The 21,478-nt window shown below is 39.9% G+C and overlaps 4 protein-coding genes and 2 long non-coding RNA genes across 15 annotated transcripts in view; 2 read left to right on the forward strand and 4 right to left on the reverse strand.

The window, feature by feature from the left end:
* Positions 1-21,478, reverse strand: part of LOC119027736 (butyrophilin subfamily 3 member A2-like) — a 316,811-nt gene that overhangs the window by 201,602 nt on the left and 93,731 nt on the right. The gene's annotated exons all lie outside the window — the stretch shown is intronic.
* On the reverse strand, positions 68-7,473 carry LOC119026885 (probable inactive protein kinase DDB_G0270444). Of its 4 annotated transcripts, none has more exons than XM_037111536.1 (10): positions 7,316-7,473; positions 5,922-6,039; positions 5,303-5,344; positions 4,871-4,918; positions 3,616-3,666; positions 3,288-3,359; positions 2,362-2,397; positions 2,114-2,179; positions 1,202-1,297; positions 68-1,087 (listed from the first exon to the last, which is right to left on the reverse strand). In XM_037111536.1, coding segments are annotated over exons 1-10 (948 nt in total). In that variant the 5' UTR covers positions 7,317-7,473; the 3' UTR covers positions 68-669. The 4 variants fall into 4 exon arrangements, with proteins under 4 accessions (XP_036967431.1, XP_036967432.1, XP_036967433.1 ...); XM_037111537.1 differs by lacking the exon at positions 7,316-7,473 and adding an exon at positions 6,891-7,012; XM_037111538.1 differs by lacking the exon at positions 5,303-5,344.
* LOC119026917 lies at positions 6,887-14,438 on the forward strand. The gene is made up of 4 exons (XR_005077256.1): positions 6,887-7,014; positions 11,287-11,487; positions 13,438-13,568; positions 14,247-14,438. It is a non-coding gene; the product is annotated as an uncharacterized LOC119026917 (long non-coding RNA).
* On the reverse strand, positions 8,206-15,643 carry LOC119026869 (E3 ubiquitin-protein ligase TRIM58-like). 2 transcript variants are annotated; one of them, XM_037111505.1, is made up of 9 exons: positions 15,095-15,230; positions 14,468-14,532; positions 13,814-13,855; positions 13,458-13,538; positions 13,061-13,162; positions 12,790-12,891; positions 11,590-11,691; positions 11,272-11,480; positions 8,206-10,351 (listed from the first exon to the last, which is right to left on the reverse strand). In XM_037111505.1, exons 1-9 carry the CDS (start codon positions 15,095-15,097, stop codon positions 9,975-9,977), a joined length of 1,083 nt encoding a protein of 360 aa, XP_036967400.1. In that variant the 5' UTR covers positions 15,098-15,230; the 3' UTR covers positions 8,206-9,974. The 2 variants fall into 2 exon arrangements, with proteins under 2 accessions (XP_036967400.1, XP_036967401.1); XM_037111506.1 differs by lacking the exon at positions 15,095-15,230 and adding an exon at positions 15,510-15,643 and having other exon boundaries at positions 8,383-10,351.
* The window catches only part of LOC119026914, a 16,594-nt gene continuing 10,197 nt past the window's right edge, over positions 15,082-21,478 (forward strand). The window contains exon 1 of one of the 2 annotated variants that reach the window (XR_005077253.1): positions 15,082-15,218. This is a non-coding gene — a long non-coding RNA (uncharacterized LOC119026914). Of the gene's footprint in view, positions 15,219-15,686; positions 15,808-21,478 lie in introns of those variants that run through there. The other variant, XR_005077252.1, reaches the window with a different exon arrangement.
* Positions 16,451-21,478, reverse strand: part of LOC119026823 (NACHT, LRR and PYD domains-containing protein 5-like) — a 10,486-nt gene continuing 5,458 nt past the window's right edge. For all 5 annotated transcript variants that reach the window (XM_037111394.1, XM_037111391.1, XM_037111396.1 and 2 more), the window contains 4 exons: positions 20,644-20,817; positions 20,375-20,548; positions 20,140-20,186; positions 16,451-19,891 (listed from right to left, as the gene is read on the reverse strand). In XM_037111394.1, the coding sequence (XP_036967289.1) occupies positions 19,353-19,891; positions 20,140-20,186; positions 20,375-20,548; positions 20,644-20,817 (934 nt within the window). In that variant the 3' untranslated portion in view covers positions 16,451-19,352. The remainder of the gene's footprint in view (positions 19,892-20,139; positions 20,187-20,374; positions 20,549-20,643; positions 20,818-21,478) is intronic.

Consider the following 21,478-nt stretch of genomic DNA (forward strand, 5'->3'; position numbering starts at 1 on the left):
TTCACCATGTCTTTAATTAAGTGGACCGGTACACTGATGTGTGTGTTTAAAATAAATACAAAGAGGATTTTTATGACAGTTTTTTTATTGACGTTAAAGTAATTACATGTAAGACAATCAGTGGAACAAATTATCTTTTAACGTGAAAATTAGACACGTCAATAAAATTAATCAGTAAACTGGGTAACTGTATTAAGAAGTTAGATGAAAAGTAAAAGGCAACTTAAAGGTAACATGCAAGTCAAAGTTATTTAGTATGTTTGTGCAAAAGTCACAGATGTTAAAACTGTACACTGTGATGATGGCATGTTTAAGGTAATACAAACAACACGACATGATAATACATTGTAACATAAAATATTAGATTTGTAGTGTGAAGCCTCAACAAATATTTTTATCCTTCATACAACAAACATCCAGATAACAAGTCAGTAAAAACAGCAACTACATGATCCAGGAGGGTCAAAATGTCAAACTACACCTGACAAGCATTTTATCCAGGCGTGTGTGTCCGAGCTCATCAGCTGTCTGTCAGAACAGAACCAGGACCTGTTGACCTGTTCTGGACAACCACACACATCAGGATTAAAGAAATGACTTTTGGACTTATTTCAGAGGAGACACAAGACTCCCCATCAACTCAACATCAATGTTTGTTAATAAATGTAATTAGACGTATGGGATTCTAGTTTTTGGAATCACAACACCATGATCATAGTTGGTGTAGCTGTCATTTAGCTCCAATGCCTGGATTTCTAGAGCGAGTTTCCTTTTCTCAAGTTCAAACTTCTCCTTTTCTGCCTGAAACGTCTCCTTTTCTGCCTCTAACTTTTCTTTTTCTGCCTGTAACTTCTCAGTCTCCATCTCCACTCTCTTGATATTCTTCTCCAGTAGAACAGACTGGAGATCCTGATCTGTTTCTGGTCTCCTGCCACACTTCTTGCAGGAGTAGTCAGCTGTTGAACTGTTCTGGTCTCTGAATGAGAGGACACACTGTTTGCAGGACTGGTGTCCACAGAGTAAAGGGACTGGATCCTTCACAGCCTCCTCACACACTGAACAGCTGGAGATCTCCTCAGTCAGCTGACTGTAAGGTGACGACAAGACACACACTCAGTCTGACCTCAGAAAACTAACATTCATCTGCTGTTAGATTCAAGATACTTCATGTTACAGAAGGCACTGAATTACTGTATATTACCTTTGTTTCTTCAGAGGATTAAAGCTGGGCGGCTCGTACATGGATGAATCGCTCTTCACAGAGATGCTGGAAATTGCGGAGTCAGTTTCACTGACACTAGAAAGAAGAAGAAGAAAAGCAGCCGGCTTTATTTTTATTATTGAGTTATAGTAAACAAACAGTGGTGGATGTAAAACATCAGTTAGAAGCATATAAAACTCGTGTCGTGTGCTGTACTAGTGTGTTGTTTTCGCATATTAGGGGGCATAGTAGCCTGAGACATGCTCATTTTATTTTATGTAGAAAAACTGAAACCCTGCCAGTCTTAAATTACAAATCAAGCACTTTGTTTCAATGGCTACATATTTATTTATTGTTTTCTTAAATTATTCAAATGTGTTGACAAAAGACATTTTGTGATGACCTGATTATATCAGTAAACAATGCATCATCTAGTCTGTGTTGTAGATGTGGGAGTGTTTTACCCTTGCACAGTTAACCATATGCACCCATCCACATGATGTATGAATGATATGAATGTAAGATGATTGCACAAGACTGACACTGATCTGTGTTTTTGTTTATTCTTTTTAAAGAAATGTCAGAGCAGAAAACTGATCCAGTGTGGCAGCATTTCACAGAGCCTACTCCTGGACAGGATACTGTTTACTGTTCCACCCCCCCTTTTTTAATTTCAATAAATGTTCCCTTTTTTTTAAAAAATTGAGACTCGTAACATTTGTTATCATCGTGTAATTTTTATGATGTAAATTGAGGGAGCAGAAGTAGTATCGGCTCTAAATATCAGCAGTCCGTATGTGTGTGAGACGCTTCAGTCTGTCAGAGACGTGAAGGCGTCTCTTTAACTCACCTCAGTACGCTTCACATGTCAGAGGCTTTCTGTATGTTACTGAACAAACTGAAGTCAATTACCTTGGACGACTGACGTCTGACCGTCTGACAATCATCTCATAGACATCAATGTGAAATTTGATCGCTCTGAAAACAGAAAAATCTTTTTTAATCATGTGAAACTTCTTTATCAACTAAGATCACATCTATAACACTGATTCTAAAGAAGTTGGGACGCTGTGTGAAACTTAACAGAAAGTAAATTAATCAGCGTCATGCTTTTTTAGAATCAGCTCTGATGTGAATGTAAAAGTAAAGTGCAGGATTACCTCAAACACGCCACACGTTGAAACTCCTGTGCAGTTCTGTTGAGAGAAGATGATCCAGTCAGTGAGATTATTAATATCATTATCTCAAGTCTGTCTACAACATGGATCGGTTTGTTGTTCATTCTGGTGGTCTCGGTTTGGATGAATGGTTGGAGGAAGATGAGTAGAACCAAATGACAAAAAAGTAAAAGACTTGTTTCGATGTCCCATGAAGAGCTCAATCAACTGTCCAGGAACAGACTGCGTCCTGATCAACGTCTTGGTCACTATTGTGACTGTGGTGAAAACGTTTTATAAAAAATATGGAAGAAAAAAAAAAATCAAGATCTTTGTTCTAACTTGGGCGATAAAAATAAGCATTTTCTGTTTACCTGTGCAGTATTGATTTTGTTCGGGAAATTCCGAGACCGCGATAAAACATTAACGTCCGTCAGCTCAGAGTTCATCTGGGACTAGAACATCCTTTCTGTTGCTAGGTCGTTGCTAAGGGTTGGATTATTTGCTGGAGTGGTAAACTACGTTCCATTACACACACACGAGTCTACTGACGTGGCTGATTTTGTTTCAGTTATTAGTCAGACCCCAATGTGTTTCCATGGAAACGCGACACACACTCGCAAAAACCTTTAAAATTTGAGAGCAAATTGTCCATCAACATGGATATATTTTGATTATACATTTTATTTGTGTTGGTATTAGGTGTATAATCGCAACATTCCCTCCAGGGTGCGCTTTAATCTCAACTGAGCGCTTTAGTGCTGCTTGCGGACCTCATCGCCCTCGAGGGTAATACTGCTTATTACCTGAACCACAGCAACAAGTGGTCTCATCATTATCTCTTTACAAATCTTTGATAAACTCAACTCAGAATGATTTCACATGTCAGAAGCTTTCTATATGTTACAGAACAAAATGAAGTAAATTACCGTGGACGTCTGACCGGCTGGACAGTGTTAGGCAGCACCAGCTTACTGGCCGCCCTGAGCGCTATGAACTCTCTGAAAACAGAAAACTGTTTTTAATCATGTGAAACTTATTTATCAGCTAAGATCACATCTGTAACACTGATGCTGAAGAAGTTGGGACGCTGTGTGAAACTAATTAAACAAAGTAAATTAAACTGTTGTTGGTGAACACAGTTTGTAGATGATTGTATTCTGTTTTTAATAATGTTTCACACAGAGTCATACTTTTTTAGAATCAGTTATAAAACCTTCTAATGTGAATGTGAAAGTAAATAAAATGCACCATTACCTCAAGTCCTCCTCAAACTCGAACAACTCCTCTTCACTCGGCTCTGGCTCTCTGTTGAGAGAAGATGATCCAGTCGGTGAGATGTAGAAACTACTCAACAACTCTACAGTGTGCAGACATGCAGCAGCTTTGTGAGGCTGAATAACAGTGTGTATTTATTTATTTATTTGGGCGATATGGCCTAAAAATTGAATCTCCGATTTTTTCACACCAAACTCAATTTACAATTTTAATCGATTTTTTTCCTTCTCAAGAACAAACTTTGAATTACAAAGAAATTATTAAAAGCATTGCATTTGTTTTAATGCTCTGATTTTAAACACATTTGCTCTGCCATTGGAAACACTGCAGCTTCAAACTCAATTGAAAACATAAATAAAAGTGCATCCTTTTGAAGACAGTGTGTCCTTTTTTGATAAAATGCTTTTGTAGACCCTCATTTAACATATCAGATTGCTGGTATAAAAACAGATCAGTCCCCATATCGGTTTTGATGAAGTGTTAACATTCCTTTGTTAAATACTTTATTTTGCAAAAGGAGACTTCTTACATAAGTATTTTATATGCCTGAGGATAAGTAAACCAAATTAAACATCTGCATGCTGCATAGTAAACATCACATGTTGTAGATGTACAGGACATCAGGCGTGTGCTTGATGTCTATTTACACATTTTTGGCCTCAAAGTCGAGCCCGTCTCCTGCCTCTGGTCTGAGGCATTCCTCGTTGTGACTTCATATCACAAACCTGGGATCGAACATTTTCAGTATGTGGATGAACCTCCAGCTCCTCCACTGTAAATGTGGGCAGCAGGTCTTTTACAATATGCAACATGACTGCATCTGTAACAGCTGTCCACGGGCTGCTTTCTTCTCATACGGGACACAGTGATTAAATGATTCCGCTAATGTTGGCTGCTTTATAGCGGCTGTTTGTGGGCTGCAGGTCTGAACATCTCACAGTGAACAACAGTGATACATGTGTCTGTTTGAGAGGCTGAAACAAATGTGTCTGTCCACTGTCTTCAGTCACAACAGCCTTATTTTTTTTTAAATTGTCCTAAACCAAAAATTTGAATTAATCGATTTGCCAATTTATATATGAGAGAGAGGGGGAGAGAGAGATACACACACACACACACACATCATTATGTGTGGTTTCATCATCTCTTTACAAATCTTTGATGAACTCACCTCAGTATGATTTCACATGTCAGAAGCTTTCTATATGTTACTGAATAATCTGAAAGAAATTACCTTGGATGTCTGACCTTCCGACAGGCCGCCCTCGGTACTGTGATCACTCTGAAAACAGAAAACTGTTTTTAATCATGTGAAACTTATTTATCAGCTAAGATCACATCTGTAACACTGATGCTGAAGAAGTTGGGACGCTGTGTGAAACTAATTAAACAAAGTAAATTAAACTGTTGTTGGTGAACACAGTTTGTAAATGATTGTATTCTGTTTTTAATAATGTTTCACACAGAGTCATACTTTTTTAGAATCAATTGTAAAAACTTCTAAGGTGAATGTTAAAGTAAATAAAATGCACCATTACCTCAAGTTCTGCTTACAAAGATGTAGAAACTACTCAACAACTCTACAGTGTGCAGACATGCAGCAGCTGTGTGAGGCTGAACAACTGTCAACATTCAACACAAAACTGAGCAAGCTGAAGTTATTTACCTTGGTGGAAAGTCCCTTTTCACATCGGCAGGTATGAACTGACTGAAAACAGAAAAAATCTTTTTAATCATGTGAAACTTATTCATCAACTAAGAGTTCATCTACAACACTGATTCTAAAGAAGCTGGAACGCTGTGTGAAAACGATATGCAGCAGCTTTGTGAGGCTGAACAACTGCAACATGTTCTCATCTGGTCGTCAAACACCAACGCAGAGCTGCCACGTCCTTCAGCCTGTCTTTGGACAAAGCTCTCTGCTAACAGCTGACCCTGGGCTAACAGCTGACCCTGGGCTAACAGCTGACCCTGGGCTAACAGCTGACTCTGTGCTAACAGCTGTGCTAACAGCTGACCCTGGGCTAACAGCTGACTCTGTGCTAACAGCTGACTCTGTGCTAACAGTTGACTCTGTGCTAACAGCTGACCCTGGGCTAACAGCTGTGCTAACAGCTGACTCTGTGCTAACAGCTGACCTTGACACCTTTACAGATGTGACAGCATGTTGGTGTTTGACCCTCTGGATTTACTCAACATGAAGACTTCAGATTAATGTAGTATAAAGGCCGGATGTGCTGATACAAACTTTATACAGAGGGTTTTTCATCACAGCTGCTTCTTACCTGATCTGCTTCGGAGGTTCAATAGAGACGGAGTTAGTTTGCCTCTTCTCCTCCTTCTCCTTCGTCTCCTCCTTCATCTCCTCCTTCGTCTCCTCCTTCTCCTCCTTGGGCATTTCCACTAAAAATAATAATTTAAAAAATATCAGAGGAAAATGAGAAATTTCATATTGTATTGATAATTGGGGTTAATTTAAATTGTTGAGGGAGACTATTGAGGACAATCTGCAGGAGCACAACGTTTACATTATATTCATTTAGCTTTAGTGCAAAGTGAGTTACAAGAAATACATTCAAACCTGATGAGAGCTCAGAGCCAAAGTCATAATTACGAGATAAAACGTTGAAATTATTAAATGAGAGACTTTGCTTATGGTACAAAATGCTTCCTGAAGGGGCACTTTGTAGTTTTGAGGAAGAAAATGTTAATATTTCAAATGTTTATTAGGTCATAATACAGACTTTGTAGTTAGGGGGAATAAATCCAGAAGAAAAGGATCTTCACTGACTGATTTTAAATAATCCAACTCTTTTCATGAATTTAAAACTGAATAAACATAATGACCTTAAAGAACAACACAATGTAAAGTGTTTTACTGTGTTTATATGTGGCGGACCCTGCCACCTTTCTATCTTCAGTGTTCTGGGACCTTATTTTCTTCTGAGAACTGCTTGTTTATTCCCTTATTGCATTAACATTGTAAATATTACAAATCTGAGTTTAAACTAATTCTTCAAAAATAACATAATGCTCCTTTAACTTGAGGCGACAACTATATGACACTTGATATCCAGACAGCAGAAGTAGTGCTGCTAACCCTGCCAGCTAAGGAAACTAGCTACGATGCTAGTTTGCTGTTAGTGTGGCTAGTTAGCAAACTCCAGCTAACAGTCAGCTAACATACAGAGTGAGCTGTAATAGAGAGAAGATGAAGCCTGTCGGTTGTAGCTGTGTTTGTATTCATACAGTACCATGTCCCGGGTCTGACCCCCCTGGACCCTCTGGGTTTAACTCTGCTGGTTCTGACCCTGGTGGTCTTCAGTTGGACAACACAGCCGCCATTTTACTTTGAGGACTCTCGGCTACTTTTGCTCGGTAAGCCTCAACAGCTTTAAAACAATAATAATAATACAACTCCACATGTAGATTTCTCTGTTACATATTAAAGTATGACGCTGGCTTCTTTTCCAAACGTTCATCTATATCTAATCATCGAGTTATTCGTCTTATTGTGGCCCGTTAGCAGCAGTTAGCAGCTGTTAGCAGGACGTGCTGCCTACAGCTCAGGCTAACGGCCGATACAACTGTGCTGTAACGGCTGTAATTCAATAGGTAGAAGCGCAGCAGAACTAACTTTACTCAAACATACAGCGCGGAGTCATAAAGGAAAACTTACTGCCGACTTTCTTTGTTTCCTCCACTAAAGTACTCCTCGTAGTCGTCTTACAGCGAGCGGACACGGTGGATGACTCACTTCTGAAAACGTACTTTCACTTTAGGTGTCTACAGGCGGACGGGTCGGTAGTAGAGGCGCATTTAAAATTCCTTGGCGTGTCTACATCAGCTTGTACGGTAGAGCGTACGGAATCCGACGAGGAAATTCATATGAATTCATTCCCCGCTGCATATGCAAACAAAACACGATTGTCGCTTCAACAAACGGATACGTGGTATTTTTTTCTACACAAATAAGGAAAGTCCGTGATGTATAACATTCGCCAAATTAATCAGAAGTACACAACTGTTAAGAATGTGTTGTATTGAGCGTTTCATACAGTTGACAAAGTTCCTCTTAACGCCAGAAGTCACGAAATTGAGCGTATTGTAAAGGGAGTCTGGGGACTTCACCCACCGGCATCAGTGCAGTTGTAGATGAAATTTGACGGATGAACAGAGAAGCTGTTTTAACAAGAAACCTTTGCCGAATTAATACCAAGACCCACACAAGTAAGAAACTGTTGTAGATTGCGTTTCTTAAAGTTGATAAAGTTCTTTTTAACACCACAATTCACAAAATTGAGCAGTAATAGGCATCAGTCTGGAGTCTGTGATGAACACTTTAGATTTTTTTGAAACACAGTAAAGACTAAATGATTAATCATGCTGATAATTATCAAGTGACTTAAAACATACATACACAACTGTAACTGGTACATTGAACCTGGATGCACTAATATTCATTTAATGATTAAATGTAGCTTGTAGCTTCAATTTTGTTAAGTTTTCTTCACACAACTAACTGATTTGTCTTTTTGGTGTGTGTGTTTAAAATAAATACAAACAGGATTTTTATAATAATGTTTTTATTGAAGTTAAAGTAAGTAAATGTTAGACAATCAGTAGTATGATCCTTTGATCCAAATGATCCTTTTAATATACGCAATCAGATATATGTCAACAAAATAAATCAGTAAACTGGATAACTGTATTAAGAGGTTACATGAAAATATATCAAGTTAAAGGTAAAGTACAAGTAGAGTTTATTTGTGCAAGTCAAATGTTTAATATGAAAAATGTTAAAGCTGAATGTTTCTTTGTGTTGCAGCTGTACGTTTGTTTGTTTAAGGTAATAAAAACAACATGACATCATTCTATAAATCATGATATAAAATACACATTTGTGGAGTGAAGCCTCAACAAGTTATCATCTCCTTCACATAACAAACATCCAGATAACATGTCGGTAAAAACAGCATCCACCTGATTATCCATCCACATAACGTCAGTAAACATAACGTCAGTAAACATAACATCAGTAAACGTAACGTCAGGTGAACCACTGCCACCAGCATAAATACAACTTACACTTCCTGGTCATTAACCGGATTATAAACCTGAGTTACATTAATTACAGGCTTGTCTATCCGAGCTCATCAGCTGTGTGAGGACAGACTTTAGTATCCACAGAAAGTTTACAGGACCGTCAGAACAGAACCAGGACAGAGGAGTGTTTGACCTGTTCTGGACGACCACACACATCAGACACACACTCACATATTTAAAGAAATGATTTTGGACTCATTAAAAAAGCTTTCGCACAAGACAAAACATAAAAACATAAAACATCAACAGACTGTTTAAAGAAGACTCAGAACTCCTCATCAACTCACCATCAATGCTGAACATGATGATATGATGCTAGTTAAAGTTGAAGGCAGCCGACATATTAATATTTTCATATCTGTCTTCATATAAGCAGCACTTCAACAGCGTCAGTCAGTGCTGTTTGAAAAAGAGGCTGAAGGTGAAGACATTAAGAGAGTAACTGTTGTTTAGCAGCTTCTCTGCATTCCAGCATCTGATTCGTTATCTGCATGTGAAACTCAAACATAAGAAACAAGTGAGATGTCTCGCTAGCAGGTTCAATTATCACCTCCAGAAATATCATTCGTCTATTTCAGAAATATTGTGTAGTTTGTTTTGTTTTATGTTAAAAACTAATTTGAAACATCTTCTGGACTGATGAGGTGCATCCAGGGCATGTGAGTGGAGCGCAGTCCGGAGCGGGTTTTAATCCAAAGGCCAGACTGATGGTTCTGTTTCGCTCCAGTTCTGTTCCGATACCGCTGGCAGTACAAGGACATCCACTGGCTCAAACAGACGGAACACAGAAAGAGGACAAGGTGACAGCCCAAAACGATCTACTGTTCTTTACAAACTGAAAAGGGTTTCAATCGACAGGCTCTCTCCAGCTACAGAGCCGCTGTACGTGTGTCCCAGACTAATTCGGTGGAAAACGTCAGGAGTTCCTCCCTCTTTTAAATTTGAGCGAGTGTGGAGCGATTTCACCGAGCTGACTGAAATTTTAGGTGAGCGGAGAGCGGTCTTTGAGCGGAGCTGTCTGGTATAACTTTGAGTGATGGAGCGAACAGCCACATAAGCGGGGAGCGGAAATTCTCGCCGCTCAGCTCCGCTCACATGCTCTGGGTGCATCTGCTGCTTTCTATTGATCCTGGTGTGTTTATGATGACGAACAGGACACACAAGGAAAAACGACAAAAACAAAAAGGCAACATCGTCTCCTGACGATGTGAAAACTCATGATTTTTGCAGGTTCAAACTAGGTTTAACGTACGCGGGAGTGAATACGGAAGATATGTGTCGTAGCTGCCCTTTTGCTCCAATGACTGGATTTCTAAAGCGAGTTTCCTTTTCTCAAGTTCAAACTTCTCCTTTTCTGCCTGTGATTTTTCCTTTTCTGCCTGAAACTTCTCCTTTTCTGCCTGAAACGTCTCCTTTTCTGCCTGAAACGTCTCCTTTTCTGCCTGTAACTTTTCTTTTTCTGCCTGTAACTTCTCCGTCTCCATCTCTACTCTCTTGATCGTCTTCTCCAGCAGAACAGACTGGAGATCCTGATCTCTCTTCTCTCTTCCAGCTGGTCCAGTTGTGTTTTGTGGAGCCGGTCGTGATGCTGAAGGCAGGTTGAGGTTCTCTGCAAGAGAAGCACCTTTATTAAAACTGAAATTCATATGAATTTAAGTTGAAACATTCAGTTATTAACTTATCACAATTATTAAATGATCAACAGCTCGTGAAGGAATACCAGTTTTAACTTTGTTGTATACAAACACTGACTTACATATACTAATGCAGGGATATTTATTGATGTTAGCATGCTAATCTGCTAGCCTGTAGTCACTTCACACTTCAAGAGGTGATGATGGCGGTCCGTATGAGTGCAGCAGCTCTTAGCTCTCTAGTTTGGTACAATTGTTGTTTTGTTTGTCTGTGTTCCCTAGTCTGAGTCAAGCAGACTGTGTGTATAGCCAACAAAACTTAATCAACCTTGGATTACGTTACAATAATGTCTTTCTACCAGTCAACCATCGAGAGTCTGCTGACGTACTGCATGTCAGTGTGGTATGAAGGCTGCTCTGCTGCAAATAGAAAAGCTCTGCAGAGGGTCGTTAAAAACAGCAGAACAAGTCACTGGCTGCGCTCTGTCTTCTCTGAAGGACATCGCCACGTCCCGCTACCTCAGCAGAACCAAAACAATCACCAGCGACCGCCACCTTTTCGAACTGCTGCAGATCTATCAAACGCACCAACAGATACAGAGAGTTTTTGTCCAATGGCCATCCACACACTAAACACCAACACCACTACATATTTTGCACACTATTAGTACAATACTACAATACTATACTTTTTAAATTTATTTCTATTTTTATCTATTTTTCTATTTTCGCTAAGCTTTTCTGATTGATTTCATTGCAAGCTGAGCTGACAGTAAAAATAATTCTATTCTATTCTAAATGCACCAAAAATGAAACTAAACAGACTGCTGTGATTGTCTTACACCCTGAGTTAAACTATAGCACAGGCTGTGTTGAATGAGCCATTCAAACTCACTCTTGTTGTCCTCAGAATGAGTCTGGTGTTCAGGTTCTCCTTTGAACCTCCTTCCACACGTCTTGCAGGGGTAGACCGCTGTTGAACTGTACTGGTCCCAGAATGAGGGGACACACTGTTTGCAGGACTGGTGTCCACAGAGTAAAGGGACTGGATCCTTCACAGCCTCCTCACACACTGAACAGCTGGAGATCTCCTCAGTCAGCTGACTGTAAGGTGACGACAAGACACACACTCAGTCTGACCTCAGAAAACTAACATTCATCTGCTGTTAGATTCAAGATACTTCATGTTACAGAAAGCACTGAATTACATTACCCATGTTTCCTCTTAAGATTAAAGCTGGGCGGCTCGTACATGGATGAATCGCTCTTCATCGAGACATTTGAAGCTCTGGAGTCAGTTTCACGTAACGGTTCACTAGAAAGAGAGAGAAAGGGGGTTAAAAGTGTCTGTTAGCTTTGCATGTCCTATTTTTATAATAGATTTAACCAATAGCATCTGGTGTAAAACATCGGATAGAAGCATGTTATGGACAGTAATGGCCCGTCCTATAGGATCACCACTGGTCCAGCAGTAATTAACAATGTTCATGAACCTTTAAAAAGCAAACAGTAACAACAACAATAAAGCTGCAAACAGCGATGATCGGGCCGTTGCCGGATTGTGGCGCTGTTGGAGGATGATGTCTGCATGTGCACACGTTTACTGCATGTTGTCTGAACTGGTGAAATAGCGCTACCTGTCGTGGTGCTATATTTGTCAAAAGTTGTGCCGCACCTGAGGGCAGATGTGTGAACATCCTAAACTTGTCTAAACAGTGTCGGCAAAATGAAAATAGGCACAAGCCATTCAAGATGGCCGACTTCCTGTTGGGGCAAAAAAATCCTCAAAATTAATTCCTGCCAATGTCAACAAGATCTCTGAGTCCTGCACATTTCATGAAGATCAAAGAAGATTTTTGGTCACCTGACTGTGCTGTGGAGCCCTCTGGCCACGCCCACAACACACCACGTTGAATTATAAACATTACAAACCAGATGGGACGTGTGCTGAGTTTGGTGAGTTCTGTTTAGGTCGCCAAACTTGCGCTCCTTACAGCAGAATAACATTTTGAACTTTCAGAAAGCACTGATGGTGCTCGGGCCTTAATAATGCTGTTTTGAACACACGCACACAAAATTAAAATGGGTTAGTAATCACAGAAGACATCCAGCGATGGATTTATTCTCCTGGATTTACTTTTCAAAGTCTCCAGAATTATTACAAATGAGCCTTTTACTCTGAATATCCTTAGCTCTGTGCTAACAGCTGACCCCTTTTCACACACAGATAGTTACCCTGGTTCACCTCAGTCCAGGTCTTTACTACTCACATTTCACTTCTACTCGTCCTGGATTAACTGTTAACTGTTGTTCTGAAGTTCAGATGAACTTTCTGGAATATTGTGTTCCTACTCTGATCACTTTAGCCCTGGTGAGAGCTGACAGGAGAGCTCAGAGCACTGAATTAAATTACCTCTGTCCCCTCTGAAGATGAAAACTGGGCGGCTCAAACATGGATGATTCACTCTTCACTGAGACGGTGGAAGCTGTGGAGTCAGTTTCTCTTGACGGTTCACTACGAAAAGAAAAACCTTTTAACTTGTAACGTATTCAGCAACCAAGAACAAATGTACAATGTACATGTCAATATTTATCTTAATAATGAATGAAAGTCACTATCACTCTGATGAACTAACATTAATATACTTTTAGATCTGAGACTAAGTACATTTAACAGAAATTACCTTTGTGCCCTCTGAAGATGAAAACTGGGCGGCTCAAACATGGATGATTCACTCTTCATTGAGACGGTGGAAGCTGTGGAGTCAGTTTCACGTAACGGTTCACTAGGAAGAGAAAAAAGTGGGTCAGAAGCAGCCAGCTTTATTTTTATTATTCAGTTACAGTACACAAACAGCAGCGGATGTAAAACATCAGTAAGAAACATATAAAACAGAAGAGACAATGACTCTGTGTGCTGCAGCGTCCATAAACATGAAGTTCTGTTTGTCAAACTGCATGACAGAAATATGAGGACATCACTTTAATCTAACCTGAGATGTACATAATGTTTGAACTGCAGCCACTTTGATTCTCTGATGATCTTTAATTTATTTTACAGAAAGCACTGAATCAAATTACCTTGGTGTCCTCTGAGGATGAGAGTCAGGTGGCTCCAACATGGACAAATCACTCTTCAAAGAGTCATTAGGAGCTACACTCCTGAGAGAAAGAAGAAGATATTATTTAAGTGTGAGTCATTCAGCAGTCTGTGAGGTTCACATGAAGAACGGTGCAAACATTCAGTGTTGATGTAATTTCTGACGCTGTCAGTCAGTCAGGGATGTGAAGGCGTCTCTTTATTCAGGCTGAAACTGTGAAGGCCCACAGACAACATGAATGAACCTCAGTCACATCTCTTTACAGACAACTCACCTCAGTACACTTCACATGTCAGAGGCTTTCTGTATGTTACTGAACAAACTGAAGTCAATTACCTTGGTGGCGCGTTCCATTTCATGTCGGCACTTGTGATCTGACTGAAAACAGAAAATTGTTTTTAATCATGTGCAACGTATTCATCAGCAGCTTTGTGAGGCTGAACAACAGTCAACGAGTTCTCATCCCTGGTCGTCAAACACCAACGCAGCGCTGTAGCGTTTGTGAATAAGAAACGTTAATGAAAGAATCACAAGGGCTTTTCACCCTGAATATCCTTAGCTCTGTGCTAACAGCTGACCCTGGGCTAACAGCTGACCCTGTGCTAACAGCTGACCCTGTGCTAACAGCTGACCCTGTGCTAACAGCTGACCCTGGGCTAACAGCTGACCCTGGTCTGAAGTTAAACTGTGTTAGTACCCTGATTACTTCAGCCCTGTTTCACTCTGACTCCTCTTTGTTTAGTTGATCTTTGTCATTATGTCTCAACAGGTTTACGCTGCTGCTCCTTCACAGCTGCTGAGTTTCAGAGAGTCTTCGGTGACTGTATGAGACGCCTTTACAGACGTGACAGCATGTTGGTGTTTGACCCTCTGGAGACGAGACCGGCCTCAACAAGCTGCGTTATAAACTCAACATGAAGACTTCAGATTAATGTTGTATAAATGTTGTAAAATTTATACAGTGAGTTTTTCATCACAGCTGCTTTTTACCTGATATGATCAGCGAGAGTGAGGACACGCTTCCCTGGGGCCATGGCCTTTAAATGATGGCAATCCTAAAAATAATAACATTTATTTAAAAAGTATACGTAGTAAGAGAAAAAGACACAATAATACATTATGACAAATTTCAGAACTGTATAGATAGTTCAGTCTATTATATTCATTTTAGCTTTTGTCCAAAGTGAGTCACAAGAAATACATTCGAACCTGATGAGAGCTCAATATATTATTATTACCATTATATCAAAACTCGAACTTTTAATCTCATCATTTAGTTTTTCGTGAAGGTTTTTACATATTTCTTATAAGCGCCTGAAATGTTCTGACAGACTTAACTTCTAATAATAACAAATTAATTAAACTAATTCTTCAAAAATAACATAATGCTCCTTTAATTTGAGGCGACAACTATACTATAAAAATACACTTGATATCCAGACAGCAAAAGTAGTGCTGCTAACCCTGCCAGTTAAGGAAACTAGCTACGATGCTAGTTTGCTGTTAGTGTGGCTAGTTAGCAAACTCCAGCTAACAGTCAGCTAACATACAGAGTGAGCTGTAATAGAGAGAAGATGAAACCTGTCGGTTGTAGCTGTGTTTGTATTCATACAGTACCATGTCCCGGGTCTGACCCCCCTGGACCCTCTGGGTTTATCCCTGCTGGTTCTGACCCTGGTGGTCTTCAGTTGGACAACACAGCCGCCATTTTACTTTGAGGACTCTCGGCTACTTTTGCTCGGTAAGCCTCAACAGCTTTAAAACAATAATTATAATACAACTTCACATGTAGATTTCTCTGTTACATATTAAAGTATGACACTGGCTTCTTTTCCAAACGTTCATCTATATCTAATCATCGAGTTATTCGTCTTGTTGTGGCCCGTTAGCAGCAGTTAGCAGGACGTGCTGCCTACAGCTCAGGCTAACGGTCGATACAACTGTGCTGTAACGGCTGTAATTCAATAGGTAGAAGCGCAGCAGAACTAACTTTACTCAAACATACAGCGCGGAGTCATAAAGGACAACTTACTGTCGACGTTGTTAGTTTCCTCCACTAAAGTACTCCTCGTCGTCGTCTTACAGCGAGCGGACACGGTGAATGACTCACTTCTGAAAACTTACTTTCACTTTAGGTGTCTACAGGCGGACGGGTCGGTAGTAGAGGCGCCATTTAAAATTCCTTGGCGTGCCTACATCAGCTTATACGGTAGAGCGTACGGATCCGACGAGGAAATTCATGAATTCAAACAAAGTGTTGACTGAGACACAAACTGTTGTGAGGGGATTCACACCTGAGGGATCCGTTCACACATGGACAGCAGTCAGCTGTACGTCAGTAAGTATCGAGCTGTCATTAACACACGTCTTGTGATCGAATCTCACTTCCCCGCTTCGTATGCAAACAAACACAACTATCGCTTCAACAGACGGATATAAAGTTGTTTTATTACACAAATAAGGAAATACCGTGATGTATAACGTTTGCCGAACTAATGAGAAGTACACAACTGTTAAGAATGTGTTATTGTCAGCGTTTCATACAGTTGACAAAGTTCATCCTAACGACAGAAATTACAAAATTGAGAGATTTTTAAAGGGAGTCTGGGGACTTCCCCCACCAGCATCACTGCAGTTGTAGATGAAATGACATCTATGTGGTGACATCTAGTGGGGGAAATATACAGAAATATAGTCCTTGTGCACAAAGTGACTATACTGGAACTGCATACATTTGATATTGAGAACATTTTGCAAGCAATGATTAAGCATTGTTAGAAAAAAATGACTTCGTATTTTAATCTTCAATCAGTAGTAAGACCATATCACCATGTCACCCTATCTATCTATCTATCTATCTATCTATCTATCTATCTATCTATCTATCTATCTATCTATCTATGTATATAGGTGGTGTGTATGTTCAAATAACATAATAATGAAAAATAAATAACACAAAGAGCATCGTTGCAACAACATGTTTTTATTTAAGGTAAAAAAAAAAATTTTTAAAAAGCGGATCCTAGATCCTATTTGTTAACATACACAAGGAAATCATCCTAATGTTGAGTTGTTTTGATGAATACTGGCATTTATCATGTAACACAAGCCCAAATATTAGTACCAGTACACTGTATCTGAATACTTGACATACATATTTAAAATTTGAGACTAAACATCTTGAAACTGGATTATTAATACTGTCTATAAAGTACAATCTCTTAAAGTACGTCAACTTTTACTTATGGAACACATTGAAATGCACACAGTTCAGACACAATACAGACATGTTAAAGCTGTTTACAACTGGTCAAATCATTGAAATGTGATGCTAGAAACATGTGTAGTCATTCATTTAATGCAGAATTCCAACATTTTATATCTTTAAATCAACTAAGCGTCTACAGCCATGCTACGGTCCTGTGAGCTTGTCCTCAGATACAGCAGTGCTTTAAGCTAAATGCTAATGCCACAATGCTAACATGCTCATGATGCTGATGTTTAACAACTATAATCAATAAGGTATAATGTTCACTATGTTCACCATCCTGCTTTAGTGCGCAAGCATGCTAACAGCTGCTAATTACAACATAAAACATCATACAGTTGAGGTGGATGGGGATTCTGAAGGTATTTGGTCATAAATCAAAATCAATAAACTAATTTATATTTATCTTATGGGGATCATGAATTTTGTACCAAATTTCCTGGTAATCCAGCTTGTATTGGTTGAGATTTTTCAGTCTGGACCAAAATGGTGGACCAGTAGACATTAACATCCCTGGATACATGTTTCTAGCATGATCGAAAACACAAACAGTCTGCCACAAAATCACAACAAAAACTTAAAACTGTAATCAGACACACATATATGCACACAACTTAAACATAACACATATGCTGCTATAATCAAAACATAGACATGGAGGCTAACATACATATATTACACAGAAACACAAGTGATGGTATGAAACTAACATGTGAGAAGTGAAAATGTCACATGTTTTGAAAAATTTAGCAGCCATTCCTGCTACTGGTTTGGTAAGTTTACAAGTGCAGAAGGTACAGGTGAGTTTCTAGTGTAGAGAATGATGAAAGAACAGAGGATAAAAAGAGCAGCAGGAGTTTTCAAACTTTAGTGCCAACTTCTTTGTCTTTTTCAGCATCACTGATGTAGAGTCTAAACTCACAGATGTATCATTCATATCTCGATCTTGTAACACAGCTAGATATACTGAAACATTAAAAAAATCAGAGTGGCAATGGTCAAGAAAAATATAAAATGCCTATTTACCTATTTACATCCATCCAAAAGCATAAAAGATTAAAACATTCATCTCTACACTATCATACAATACTTACAATTAACTGAATAACTATGGCTTATTTAGAATGGTGTCACAGTTAAAAGTTATTTGGTCCCTCAAACCTGTTCAGATGAAAATCAAATTGTAAATAGAATATTGTAAACCATGAACAAAACTGAACTAAGCCCAAAAAGTCAACAGTCTAATCTGAACAACTTCAAGTTGTTGGGTCAATCGAGTGTATTTTAATGTTAGCTTTTAGCATTTAAAAGATAGAAACAATCAGTTGTTTGCCACATTAAGATGCTTAACATTACATCAGAGTCTTATTGGTCAAATCTGCACAAAGAAAACAACTGTCACACAGATAAAACTTAAACGATTAAACATATAAAAATTGATAAAACAACAACAGAAGAACCGTTCAGTCGTACAGATTTGGTCACACGTGTAATTTAAAGTAGCTTTTCATTGAGGAAATACATCTGTGAGTTTCACTGTCGTTACGGATATGATGGCTGAAAAATGGGTATAAAACTAAAACAGTAAGTGTAGGTTTCTGTGGTTGCTGCTGGGGAGGGTGTAGGATTGAATTTAAAATGGTTAAGGACATGTTTGAATCCCAGACTGATGTGTTTGTGTTCATGTCGTCTGTTTCACAAACACACACAAGAGTTTTGCTGGCTACGACTTAGATGAATATTTTAAAAGAAATACATTACAAGTTATATTACATTTAAATCACAACAAGTATTTTAAAAACAGTCAACAGTGCTTCTCTTGCACTGTTTCAAGAAAATAACCACCTGGAGTAGTCTTGAGAAAAAAGTGGGGGACATAATCATTTATTTCTCACCCATTGGTTTGTGGACTATCGTTTTAAAGCCTCGAGTCTGTTTTTATTTTATGTGGATGAGAGGGTGGAGCTGGGTAGCGACTTGTCAATCACACTGTAGCCACAACCCGAAGCGAGCCCTCGGCTCACTAACGACTTCCTTTACACAGCACTACACCTGACTGCTAGCCTATGGGAAGCATTAATTTAACCGTTATCTTCCTCATGATCCAACAAGAGTGTTGAGGGAGGTGCTGGTGGAGGCTTCTAAAGCTCTATAGCTCTCTGCCAATCTGTATCGCTCATATTAGCCACACACATCTATTTCTCTCGTTTGTACTTCAAATTAGCCTAGTGAAGCTAAAGAAACCCTCTAACTGCACTGTAACATAGGCTCTTGGCACGTGGAGCAATTTAGCAACTGACTGAGCAAGCTTTAGTTGCTTGCAGTAATCTTTAGCTACTCTAATCAAACTCCCAGTTAGACTCACACAGCTTCAAACAAACTACTGTTACTCTCTGTTGTTGCCTCTTTCTGTCTTTCTTCATCCATCATTTTGCAGATACAAGCCTGTCAGCTCTGCTTAGACCTGCTACTAACAGGCTAATCACTAAGTTTAGACTGCTAAAGCTATTGCTGAGAACAAGTCAGTAGTCCTCTGACAGCATGGGACATGGCCTGAACATCCACTTACAAATCTACACCCTTGGTGGCTTGTGTGAGTGCAGTGAGTTATGTTAGCTGACAAAATAATGCAGAAGACTGAGGGAGAAGTTCAACTGCAGGATAAAGGGGCTCAGTGAACTTTGTTTTGAAGGTATGAAGGCGTGTTCGACTGTCAGAGGAAACTCTGTAGAAGGAAAGAGTCCCAGCTGGCCAGTCCAGATACACTCCCACCCGACTGGAGCGAGAGCAAATACACTGAGGAGGAGTATTGACAATCTCGTCATTGTGCCAAACATAACAACCGTCATCTAAGCAAGTCAGACACCAAGACTTGTCGTTGTGTCCCAGCCTGCCATCATTCACTTTATCTTTCCTGCCAATGGTTCTGTACGTCAGCCCAATATTAAAGGGCTGCAACGCCTCAACCTCCAGGTAGCAGCGCCCGTCTAGACCCTGTTCACACAGCACCAGTGGGTTGTGATCAAACCGGTCTTTGTGATCCGGATATGGCTGCTCTGCTTCCACCCAGGTCACCTTTCTGTTCCCTTCAGAGAGGAGGAGCTTCTTGTGGGCTGTGTTGGCATCCAATGTGAGCTCACAGGCGTCTGGGGGTAAGAAAACACTTCAGTTTAGGAGCATAAGATGGAGAAATGGATGAGCTCATAAGTAGGCACTCTAGGCACTCTGGACTATGGATGCTGCACTTAGCTCCAAACTAAAGGAGCTGTTAGCCCTTGCCTAAGAAAGCATAAACTGATCCCCGATTTTAGCCTCGGGCTTGTCCAGACTTTGTTGGATTAACCCCAGAAAATCAACAAAACACAGGGTTAAGAGGACTGCAAATGATACCTACATTTCTTGAATCCTGGTGTCATCCGGTGAATTCCACCATGTTCAAGACTGTGAAGAAAAATGAGTATATCAATTGTTGTCTTTGTGGCTTTGGTGTGAAATTCTAAAATGTAGTTTTGTGGTTGGCAGTACACTCTCCGTCTCACTATAGTGCATGTGTAGTGGTAGGACAGCACCTTCACTCCCTTAGTTCAGTAAAAGAAAAGTAAAAAATCATCATTTTATATTGAAATTACTTGAGTTTGATGAGCTTGTGTTGTGGATCGTCTCTCAGGTCAGACAGAACTTTGACTCCTGAGTCTCCTGGGTTGTTGTAGCTCAGGTCCAGCTCTGTCAGATGGGAGGGGTTGGACTTTAGAGCTGAGGCCAGATAACCACAGCCGTCCTCTGTGATTAGGCAACCTGACAACCTGAGAAAACAGAGTGTGGTTTATTATCAGCAGTACTGAAGTGGAAGCTGAAGCAGGATAGTGGCACAGCTCAGACTGAAGCTGCAAATACATACCTCAGTATCTTCAGTTTGCAGTGCTGACTCGACAGTCCATCACAGAGCAGCTTTACTCCTGAATCCTTCAGGTCATTGTTGCTCAGATCCAGATCTCTTAGAGGCAAGTAAGGAAACTTGAGACCAAAGGCCACATGTTCAACCCACTCTTCTGTCACTTTACAGTCTGCAAGTCTAAGGAAAGAGAAAAGGCACAAGATATACCAAGAATATGTACCAACGGTGTACTTTCCATTCAGGACAGGGAGGACACCAAACAGCCATGACTTTAAACCACTAATACCCATTTTTGTCCAGAGCAAACAAAGTGCTGATTCTGGGCTAGTACTAGTGCTGGTTCAGAGTTAGTTCAACCTGTAAAGTCACATTATTCAGTCAATGTAAACCTCTCCAGTGTCCCAGCACTGAACAAGCTGGAACAATTGTTCTAGCAGAATCAGAATCAGAAATCCTTTAATGTCCCGCAAACAGGGAATTTTTTTTTGTCACAGCAGTGACATTCTACACTGGCATTCAAACAAGACTGGTCCTCGAACCTGTGCTGCTTCCATTACTGGAAACAGTTCCAGTTCTGTTTATTCTCCCATGGATAAGTCAAAATGTGCCACACTACCTCTGGTTTTTATAAAATGGTGGTCATAAGAAGACTCAGTCTGTATTGACCTTGGCAAAGAAAACCCCTAGCCCCTGACGCAAATGGTTCTTTGTTGTAGACCAACGAAGTGTTGGTGCAACTCTGGTAGCCCCTGACGCAAATGGTTCTTTGTTGTAGACCAACGAAGTGTTGGTGCAACTCTGGGGACTTTACACAAATCAACAACCCAAACACAACCAC

This window comes from Acanthopagrus latus, chromosome 10, assembly GCF_904848185.1.
Source record: "Acanthopagrus latus isolate v.2019 chromosome 10, fAcaLat1.1, whole genome shotgun sequence".
In the NCBI taxonomy this organism is placed as follows: domain Eukaryota; kingdom Metazoa; phylum Chordata; class Actinopteri; order Spariformes; family Sparidae; genus Acanthopagrus; species Acanthopagrus latus.

Excerpts from the sequence above, each read along its gene's own strand:
- LOC119026869 (XM_037111505.1), bottom strand. Across the intron at positions 13,856-14,467 it reads ACTCTCGCTGATCATATCAG|TCAGATCACAAGTGCCGACA; the intron begins GTAAAAAGCAGC and ends TTCTGTTTTCAG. Across the intron at positions 10,352-11,271 it reads TCATTCTGAGGACAACAAGA|AGAACCTCAACCTGCCTTCA; the intron begins GTGAGTTTGAAT and ends CTTCTCTTGCAG.
- LOC119026885 (XM_037111536.1), bottom strand. Across the intron at positions 4,919-5,302 it reads AAAAGGGACTTTCCACCAAG|AGTGATCACAGTACCGAGGG; the intron begins GTAAATAACTTC and ends TTCTGTTTTCAG. Across the intron at positions 3,667-4,870 it reads CGGAAGGTCAGACATCCAAG|AGAGCCAGAGCCGAGTGAAG; the intron begins GTAATTTCTTTC and ends TTCTCTCAACAG.